The sequence below is a fragment of the Lemur catta genome, chromosome 14 (assembly GCF_020740605.2).
Source record: "Lemur catta isolate mLemCat1 chromosome 14, mLemCat1.pri, whole genome shotgun sequence".
Lineage (NCBI taxonomy): Eukaryota > Metazoa > Chordata > Mammalia > Primates > Lemuridae > Lemur > Lemur catta.
In genome coordinates, this window is record NC_059141.1 from 21,918,376 (window position 1) to 21,929,455 (window position 11,080).

General features: G+C 44.7%; 1 protein-coding gene across 1 annotated transcript in view; it reads right to left on the reverse strand.

The window, feature by feature from the left end:
• Nucleotides 1–8,109, reverse strand: part of WBP1L (WW domain binding protein 1 like) — a 61,393-nt gene extending 53,284 nt beyond the window's left edge. The window contains exon 1 of the mRNA XM_045568493.1: nt 7,867–8,109. Within this exon, the coding sequence (XP_045424449.1) occupies nt 7,867–7,956 (90 nt within the window). The 5' untranslated portion in view covers nt 7,957–8,109. The remainder of the gene's footprint in view (nt 1–7,866) is intronic.
• Between the last annotated feature and the right edge of the window lie 2,971 nt (nt 8,110–11,080).

The window sequence follows — 11,080 nt, forward strand, 5'->3', positions numbered from 1 at the left end:
TACTCCCCAGTACTCAGTGGCTGCTCTGACTGGCTGTGCAGTTACTCTGGCATCAGTGGCTCTAGTGGTATCCATGATTAGGATCGTAGGGGCAAGGAATGACCCCAAGTCTTTGTACTATCTGGATCCTGATAGTCCCTCAAATAAATGCTGGGGAACACCTAACAACTGAAGGTGAGAAAAGAAGAGGTCCGCTTGGGGTTATGGAGGGCCAGGTATTCAGAAGGTAGTTAGAATTTTGGTTTTTGTGTTTTTTGTTTTTTTAAGTGACAGAGTCTTGCTCTGTCGCCCAGACTGAGGTGCAGTGGCGTGATCATAGCTCACTGCAACCTCCAACTCTTGAGCTCAACAATCCTCCTCCCTCAGCCTCCTAAGTAGCTAAGACTACAGGCACACGCCACCACGCCTGTCTAAATTTTTTTTTTTTTTGTAGAGATAGAGTCTCACTTTGTTATCCAGGTTGGTCTCAAACTCTTGGCCTCAATCAGTCCTCCTGCATCAGCCTCCCAAAGTGCTGGGATTACAGGTACAAGCCACCACACCCAGCTGGTAGTTGGAATTTTGAATCCAAAGCCATCCAAGATACCCCCAGCATCCATAGAGACTTTCCTGCTAGTGCCGAACACCATCTGATGAGCTGCATCCTAAAGACCTAAAGAAAAGAGTCTCTTCTAGACATAGCCACCCTGAGGCCCAGAACATTTAGCTTTCCTCGTGGCAGACCCTGAGAACACCTAATGGTTTCTGCAGGCTGAGCATGCGTGAGAACGAACCAATGTTCCTGAGGCCAAAAATGAGAATACAGACTTGGAGTGGAGAAAGGAAAAAGTTCTAAGAACATGACTCAGTTCAGATCAGTTATAGGACTATGGAGGACACTGAAAATAAAGTAACTGGCCAGCAGGCTTTCACTGGGGCAAAAACAAATCATGGTCTTAAAATACAACCACAGGGCAGATCAAAGCCAAGAGGACAGAAAGTTCAAGATTGGGTGAATAAGGGAGGCTCACCAGCTTACTGAACCACAGACTAAAAAATGTGCTTTTTTTCAAAATGTTCGATGCTGGCTGACAAGACAGAGTTGACTGGTGATATATGTCAACAAACCTGAGAATAACCGAGATTCAGCATATTAAAGCTGTCCCACCTAAAACTTGTTGTTTGAGGTTACTTCATTCACTTCACAATGCTATGTTCTCTCTTCCTTAGGGCACTGATCTCAAACTCCACAATAATGAATAGGAGCTGGTAAGGTGATAGCAGGTAGCACTAAACCAGGGTTTCTCTACCGTAGCACTCACTACTGACGTTCTGGGCCAGACAAGCCTTTGTCATGCGGGGCTGTCCTGAGCATTGCAGAATGATTAGCAGCATCCCTGGCCTTCACCTACCAGATGCCAGGAGTACTCCCAAGTTGTGACAACCAAAAATGTTTCCAGATGCTGATAAATATCCTCCGGGGTGGGGCAAAATTGTCCTGAATTGAGAACCACTATTTAAAACACATAGGTTCACCATGAAAAGTTATCTACATGGTTAAAAGATCACAAAGACAAACCTAAACTCAGATATTGAATAGAATTAAGGAAGTCACTTTCAAACTCCTCAGATCTCGGTTTCTGAACTTAGTTTGGGAGTTGATACTAACCAACCATAACACACTGAGAACCACCAATAACAGTAATAGTGGTGATTATTATACTTAATAATCATTTGAGTACCTTCCAAGAGCTTTACATATATTGTCTTTCCATCTCACAACGACCCTATAAGGTATGTACTCTTAGTCCCATTTTGTAGATGAGGAAACTGTGGCACAAAGAGGATAAGTAACTTGCTCAAGGCTAGTGTCAGATTTAGAATTCAAGAGATCTGACCCCACCACCTATGACCTTACCACTACATAGACTATACCAAACTCCTGTGCTGGAAAGGTGCTAGATCCAGTTTGGCAGTTTCTCAAAAGATTACATATCAAAAAAAAAAAAAAAGATTACATTATCAAATTACCATGTGATGCAGCAATTCCACTGTTATATACCCAAGAGAACTGCAAACATTTGCCCACACAAAAACTTGTACACCCATATTCACAGCAGCGTTATTCATAATATTCAAAAAGTGGAAACAACCCAAATGTCCATCAAGTCATGCATGGATAAATAAAATGCAGTATATCCATATAATAGAATATTAATCATCCATAAAAAGGAAGTTTATACTGATACATGCTAAATAAAACATGGTTGAACTTTGAAAACATTATGCTAGGTAACAAAAGCCATATACTGTGTGATTCCTTTTCTATGAAATGTCCAGAATAGGCAAATCTATAGATACAGAAAGTAGATTAGAGGTCACTATGGGCTGGAGGAAGAGAGGGTGGAATGAAGAGTGACTGCTAGTGGCCATGGGGTTTCTTTGGGGGATGATGAAAATGTAAAAATTAGATAGCGGGCCAAGCACAGTGGCTCAAGCCTGTAATCCTAGCACTTTGAAGCAGGAGGATTGCTCAAGTCCAGGAGTTGGAGGCTGCAGTGAGCTATGATGATGCCACTGTACTCTAGCTCAGGAGACAGAGCAAGACCCTGTCCCCCCCACAAAAAATATTAAATATGGTTAAAAACTCAGTTCCTTGGCCAGGCACGGTGGCTCACGCCTGTAACCCGAGCCCTCTGGGAGGCCAAGGCGGGTGGATCACTCGAGGTCAGGAGTTCGAGACCAGCCTGAGCGAGACCCCGTCTCTACTAAAAATAGAAATAAATTATCTGGACAACTAAAAATATATATAGAAAAAAATTAGCCGGGCATGGTGGCGCATGCCTGTAGTCCCAGCTACTCGGGAGGCTGAGGCAGTAGGATCGCTTAAGCCCAGGAGTTTGAGGTTGCTGTGAGCTAGGCTGACGCCACAGCACTCACTCTAGCCCGGGCAACAAAGTGAGACTCTGTCTCAAAACAAAAAAACAAACAAACAAACAAACAAACAAAAAAACTCAGTTCCTCAGTTATCCCAGCCACACTTGAAGTGCTCAGTATCCACATGTGGCCACAAGGCTACTGAACTGGACAGCACAGATAGAGAGATCATTTCCAGCACCACAGAAAGTCCTACTGGATGGCACAGCCTTAGATGAATGAATGAAAGGCCTCCTTACCATGTGTCCCGCACCCTCCCTTTCAAGTCTCACCTACTTTCACGCTCTTCTACATGCCCACAGAAAAGGCTTCTGCCACAGATTATGTGCCACCTCCAAATACATCCTCCATTCTCACTCTTCACACTGGAATGTGGTTTTCCCTTTCCTGGTCCACAGATACCCTACTCATCCTCATCAGACTTTAAAGTCCTATCCAAAAGTTTCTTCCTCCGTGAAGCTCCTCCTAGATCCCCATCTTCCTCTTGCCCTCACAGGATCAACAGCTCCCGCTGTTCTTTGTTTGCACTTCCAAGTCAGCATTAATCCCTCTGCATTACAACACTTGGCCTGCGTTATCTGTCCTTCCCACAAGATTACCAGCTCCTTGAGGACAGGGATTCTGTTACTCACATGATGGTTCTCAGAGCCTAGCAATAACAGCCTGCTGCAAGGGGTAGACATTTCAGTAAATGTCCATTCTTTGAATTCTACTGAATTCCACTGAAAGGATTTAGCCAAGGAAGGCAAGGAAAGATGAGGTGGGAGGCCAAAGGGTATACTACTGAGGGTCAGTGGAAAGAAACAGCAGGAACTGGGACCCCCCACTCAGCTCCAAGTTTTAAGCTTGGTAGAGGAAACGTAAGGACTGCATCTTGAGATTTGTGCCTAGACCACTGGCTGGGTTACCTGAGGGAAAAAGACATTTCTACCAAAACTTCATTTTAAATAATACTGTCAAATATTCTGGTTAAATCTAAACAGTAATAGAAAGAAACTCTATGTATCTCAGTCATAATTTTACCGCAGGAAACAAACGCCAAGGCCTTACTGTTTGGAGACTCTACCGTTTTTTCATTCTTTACAGATTTAAGGAATCACATCTGTTGCAGTGTCCTAATCTATAAGAGAGTTAAATCTAAGTTCCTAATCACAGAGGAATAAACTTGGCTGATAACTTTTCTAGGACTGCCTATATGGCAAGAAATGGCTGTTCCAGGCCAGGAGTGGTGGCTCTTTGTAATCCCAGCACTTGGGAAGCCAAGGCAGGAGGATCGCTTGAGGCCAGGAGTTCCAGACCAGCCTGAGCAACACAGCAAGACCCACTTCTCTACAAAAAAAAAAAAATAGAAAAATTCTCCAGGCACGGTGGCGTGCACCTGTAGTTCCAGCTACTCAGAAGGATAAGGCAGGAATTCGAGGTTGCAGTGAGCTGTGATCGCACCACTGCACTCCAGCCTGGGTGACAAAGTGAGACCCTGTCTCAAAAAAAAAAAAAAAAAAAAAAAAACAGGAATGGCTGTTCCCACTGCAGAGCTAGTAACAGGGAAAGCAAGCCACCTAATACACCTAGTATATTTCTGATATTAAATGCGTATATATAAAAAGATTATATTTAATAGGTCCATTTAAGAGGGGAAAATGCAATGAGGTACCCACACCATTTTCCATACAGAGTGAGTACAGTAAGTCCTCCTCAACTCAGAGCTAGCTGGAAGTCACTGTTGAAAAAAGGACAGTGAGTACCTGAAGTACATCCTATGCCAAAATGGTCTCTGGATATTTTGCTTCCTTGCTGATTTGTACAAGCAAAAAACAAAAAACCTACGTTGACTAAATTGTGGTAGATTCAGAGTTAATAATTATATAGTAACTTCCAAAGGTTAACACAGATCTCACTACCGATATCTAGTACTCACCAACAGAAAAAGACAAGGGTATGACACGGGGGATAGGAGTGCATGTCGGGTGTTGGGGGTGAGGGTATGTTGGGGGGTGGTTAGGAACAGGGGTATTGTTCATTACAAAAACTTTCCCTTCTCTGCAGGAACTGTACCCACGTAATAGTTCTTGGTCAGTGCTAGCATCCATCCAAATGGAACAAAGTACAAAAGCCACCCTGTCCCCAAAATAAGTATTAGAAGTACCAGAGATATGATAAGAGAGTGGCTTGTGATTGACAAATTACAATTAAGATATTGGCCGGGCGCGGTGGCTCACGCCTGTAATCCTAGCACTCTGGGAGGCCGAGGCGGGTGGATTGCTCGAGGTCAGGAGTTCAAGACCAGCCTGAGCAAGAGCGAGACCCCGTCTCTGCTAAAAATAGAAAGAAATTATCTGGCCAACTAAAAATCTATAAAGAAAAAATTAGCCGGGCATAGTGGCGCATGCCTGTAGTCCCAGCTACTCGGGAGGCTGAAGCAGCAGGATTGCTTAAGCCGAGGAGTCTGAGAATGCTGTGAGCTAGGCTGACGCCACTGCACTCATTCTAGCCTGGGCAACAAAGCAAGACTCTGTCTCAAAAAAAAAAAAAAAAAAAAAAGATACGACATAAAGATCCCCTTCCAACATCTTTTTGCCACCTCCCAGGCTCCATGAGCTGGTAGGAACTTCCACTTTCCATGGTTCCCCTTGCTGAAGAAGTGTATCCAGTTCCCACAACTGGTCAGCCCATCTCCAAAGGCTCTGACATTCCTAAATCAACCCTCTGGTAACTTTATTTACTGGTTATTGGGAACAATCTTTTAGAGATACTTACAGAAACAGACATGTGCAAAGGAAAAGTTCATTCTATATTTGGTTCTGTCAAAACCTATACTTAACTTTACCAGTCCTGAAGGTTATAACTTTATAGTGGACAAAGAAAATCTATTGTTCCTATCAGTTTATGATTTTCACTGGAAAACAAAGAACCCCAACAATGGCTAAAATGGAAGGGTCCCAAACCTAGAAAAGAGAATACACTAGGCCGGAAAATAAGCTCCATTCCTTTCACACGTTATTTCCAATATACATAAATATATTCTGAGGAAAAATCAGATACTTCAACAAATAAACGGATAAGCAAATTGTGGTATATACATGCAATGGAATGTTATCTGGCCATAAAAAGGAATGAAGTACTGGTACAAGCTACAATGTGGATGAACCTTGAAAACATTATGTTAAATGAAAGAAGCCAGACCCAAAAGAACACATATTGTAGGATTCCACTTATATGAAACATCCAGAATAGATAAATCCATAGAGACAGAAAGCAGATTGGTGGTTCCCAAGGGCTGGGGGAAGGGGAAGACAGGAAGTAACTGTTTAATGGGGACGAGATTTTCTCTTAAGGTAATGAAAATGTTTTGGAACTAGATAGAGGTGGCGGTTGCACAACATTGTAACTGTACTAAACACCACTGAATTGCTCACTTTAAAATGGTTAGTTTAAGGCCGGGCACGGTGGCTCACGCCTGTAATCCTAGCACTCTGGGAGGCCGAGGTGGGTGGATCGCTTGAGCTCAGGAGTTCGAGACCAGCCTGAGCGAGACCCCATCTCTACTAAAAATAGAAATAAATTATCTGGACAACTAAAAATATATATAGAAAAAATTAGCCGGGCATGGTGGCTCATGCCTGTAGTCCCAGCTATTCGGGAGGCTGAGGCAGTAGGATGGCTTAAGCCCAGGAGTTTGAGGTTGCTGTGAGCTAGGCTGACGCCACAGCACTCACTCTAGCCTGGGCAACAAAGTGAGACTCTGTCTCAAAAAAAAAATAAATAAATAAATAAAATGGTTAATTTTGTCATGTGAATCTCAGTTCATTAAAAAAATTAATTTTTTAAGATAGAGGACACTAATGGGCAAAACAAGATGCACTTGTGAAAAGGTAGCCTTTAAACTCTTAGGGAAAAGATAAGTATTTTGAGGGCACTCAGTTTCTGCTCTTGATCACAACATGAAGTTCAAGCACTAAGTTGTACAGACTTTGTCATTATGCTGTCTGTGTATGCATGCCTTTCTGAAAAAAACAGGGAAAGGAACAGAAAGTGAAGAAAAAAGAATGGTAAAGCCTTGCCAAATGCAAAGAAGGAGGGGTGATTCCCCCTGCTGCACCCCACCCAACTTGGCACCAACAGTAACGCTCCCATTAGGGTTTCGAAATGCAAGCTGGAGCTGGAATCAGCACAAGCACGCTTCTCTGCCTGGATAAAGAGCAAGCCACCCAGCAAGAAAAGCTGGGGTGCTCCATTTGCTGCCCATATTGGCATCAGAAACACCCTTTGCTCAAAAGCCCTGAGCTAGCTCAGATCGGCATCAGTGACTTGCTCTCCCAGGCCAGCCAGCCTAATAGCAAGAGCTTGCTGGGGCTCAGTGTGCCCCTCCTCCTGAGGGGTTCCACTCTACTTCATCCCACCTGACTTCCAAGATCTTGCCTCCAACAACCTGCTTCCAAGGGTGCCATGCCTTACACCATTAAAAAATGGGACCAAGATGGCCTCAGAACTTTCCCCTTTCCAGCCTGAAATAAACATCCTTTCAGGATCCCCTCTTTCTCTCTCAGAGGAGCTCAATGTCCTGTGTACCCCTACACAAACAGACGTACACCCTGCACTGCTGCCTCAGACGCCCGTACTACGGGGGGGGGGGGGGTAGGAATACGCTCCACATGCCCCGGCTTGGCACCACCATCCTCTCACAAGTCAACGCATCCCACCTAACTTACCTGCCGTCTCAAAGGCCCCTCACTCGCTTAGCACCATGCCTCTACCAACTCCCTGCCCCAAAACCGTCACAGGAATCCCTCAGCTGAATACCGACGCTCCCTTAGATCCTGTCCACGCCAGGCATGGGCGCCCCTCTTGGGACCCCTCAACTCTTGGCAACAATACTCCTTCAGACCCCTCCAGCCAGGCCTCGACAATCCCCAGGCCCCCAACCTGGCCCGGACGCCCCCTCCCCCTTACCTGCGGGGGTTCAGCCCTGGCTGACAGGGGGCTGGGCAGCGCCTGGAGGAGCAGGAGCGCCATGCCACCCAGGAGCCTTCTCCTCTCCATCCCCCTCCTGCTCCTGCTCCTCCGCCACGGCGCCGCCACCTCCCTCCTCCTCCTCCCTCTCCTCCTCTACCCTCTTCTTCCTTCTTCCCTTCTTTTCCTGTTTGACTCTCCCCTCCTGCTTCCGGCTCTGATCTACCCCGCCCCAGGGAAAACACCCTCCCACACACGGGGGAGGGTCTCCAATTCCAGCGCTTCATTGGCCCTTACCCTTCGTCCATTGACCAAAATAGCTGTCGATCAAATATAAATCCCGCCCTCCTCATGAAGACGGAAGACTGGAATGATCCAGCCAATCAAAAGTAGGAGGAAGCCGTGCCATCTTGAGTGCTGCGAGGCGGTGTGAAATGCGTCCCACCGCGCACAGCGTGGCGGAAGTAGCTTGGATCAGGGGGCGGGCCACTAAGGTGTATTGAAAAGTCTGTTTCGGACGCAACCATCTAGAGTTTGGCGGAAGGACTACGTTTCCACAGTTCAGGAAAAAAAAGAAGAGAGTCGTGGTGACTATAAAGGGTGCTGGAAAAAGAAGGTATTTCTGAAAGGTAACCAGGAGCTCTTCAAGAGGAAAACAATGTGAACCTAAAAAATTTTTTACTTCTTTTGTCTTGATGCACAGCACCATTACCAAGGTCCCTCTCCTGGCCTCAAACTGCCCAAACAGCTGCTTAGCTCCCTTTGAATTCCCTATGAGCTAGTACCTTTATCTGAGGCATAGTGCTTTGTAACAAAATTCCGTTGACTCTCCCTTTGAAATAGTTCTGAAATCCACACTCCCCAGCCCCCATTGTTTTAATGGGTGTTCTTATCTTCTGGCTAAACAAAAATGGCCTCCCAGCTGACTCGCGAATTGCCAATTCTTCCCTCTCAATTCCTTCCGCACCACCATAGTGGCAGTGCTGCACCACATAAAATGTTATTATGTCATGGCTTCTCCTTTTGAAATATTTAAACTAACTAGCTACAGGATATATAGTCCAGACTTCTCAAGATGGTGTTCTCTCCTGACCTAATCCACTTCTCTTTATCTCACCTCCAGCCTCTACATTTTCCCAGTCAACTCATACTGAACACTTAGGCGCCCAATAACTTCATTTACACATTACACAGACCGTTCCCTGCTTACAAACTCTTAGCCCCCATCCCCTATTTCTTCTGAATTTATGTAACACTTAAATCTGCCTGCCTGATTTGCAGCTTTTTGGACAGCATACTAGATCTTTTTATTCTCCTTTTCATTTAAATCTCTACAAAACTCTGTACAGACTTCAACCATGAGCTCAATCAATGTAGGTTAAATAAATGAATAAATGAAGACTCGTGGCAAAGAACCCAGCTGCCTGTAGCAGCCAATTTCCTCTCAATAACCTGCCAAAGTGTTTTACAGCCTGACCCAGTCTAGCCCACAGCTGAGCCCAGAGGGAGCTGTTCTTGGCTTTAAATGTTGGCAAAATGGGAAACAGGTAAGAGTGAAGAAATCCGTCTTGCCCCAGCTTAAGAATGCCCACAGTTCTGCCTCTATCTTGATCCTGCTTTCCCAAGTACTACAACAGTGACAAGTATTTTTGCCAATCTCTAGTTTCTTAGAAATGCATCCATACCACAAATCAAGCTCTTTATGGGAGAATATTGAGTACTAAGCAAGGACCAAATTATTTTCATGGCACAGTCTCTCAATCCTGGCCTCAAGAAGTTAAAAGTATCCACTAGAAAGGCTAGGTTTCATCATCATTAGGAAAACCCACTTCGGTTTGGCAAATACAAGGGATTTTCCCCCAACTTCCCTTCTCCTTTTACCTGAGAGTTCAAACTGAGCTACTGGAGAGGATAAACACTAAACCCTGTGCAGTCTGGATTAGCACTTCCCACAGCAAGGCCTTTAGTAACTCTACCTCTTATAGTAACTCTACCTCTTATTCAACATCCCACAGGAACCAGCTCAAAGGAAGCAGAGAGATGCTACCAAATAGGACTGACATGCAGTTTGAGTGAACACTTTTTTTTTAGAGATAGGATCTTTGCTTTGTCGCCCAGGCTGGAGTGCAGTGGCTGCATTATAGTTCACTATAACCTGGAACTCCAGGACTCAGGCAATCCTCTTTGCCTCAGACTCCCAAGTAGCTGGCACTACAGGTAGAAAGAACACTTTTTAAAGCACCCCTGAACACTGTAGCCACCACATACTCTCCAGGACTTTCCAAAAGAACAATTATCTATGAACAGAAGAGGAATGCCGGGAGACTTGAGGAGCTGGGAAAGAAAGAGGAAGGTTATCGACTTTGAAAGTTGTTTCAACTCAGTGAGGAGTTGGTTTTGAGCTCTGGCTGCCTCTGATGCTTTTCTTTTCCTGTTTGCCTTTGACAGTGGGCAAAGCTGAAGCCAGTTCTTCCATCCTAAAGAAACTATCTCAAAGACAGACTTTTGTGCTTAGACACCAGCTAAAATCAAATTGCACATGTTACAAAATGGATGAACCTTGAAAACATTATGCTAAGGGAAAGAAGCAGACACAGAAGCCCACATCCTGTATTATTCCATTTATATAAAATGTCTAGAATAGGCAAATCTATAGCGACAGAAAGATTGGGATTGTGAAGGGCTGGTGGATAGGGAGAATGGAGAGGTACTGCTAATGGGTATGGGGTTTCTTTTGGAGGTAATGAAAATGTTCTGGAATTAGATAGCGTTGATGGTTGCACAACTTTGTGACTATACTAAAAACCACTGAATTGTATACTTTTTTTTTTTGAGACAGAGTCTTGCTCTGTCACCTGGGCTAGAGTGCAGTGCCATCATCATAGCTCATTGCAACGTCAAACTCCTGGGGTCAAGTGAGCCTCCTGCCTCAGCCTCTCAAGTAGCTGGAACTACAAGGCACGCACCACAACACCTGGCTAATATTTTTCATTTTTTTGGTAGAGACAGGGTCTCACCCTTGTTCAGGCTGGTCTCAAACTCCTGAGCTCAAGCAATCCTTCCCTCGGCCTCCCAAAATGCTGTGATTATAGGTATGAGCCACCTTGCCCAGCATGAATTGTATACTTCAAAAGGATACATTTTACAGTGAATTATATTTTAATTTTTTAAAACAGGAAAAAATCAAATTGCAGCCAATACCTTGGCTTTAGGA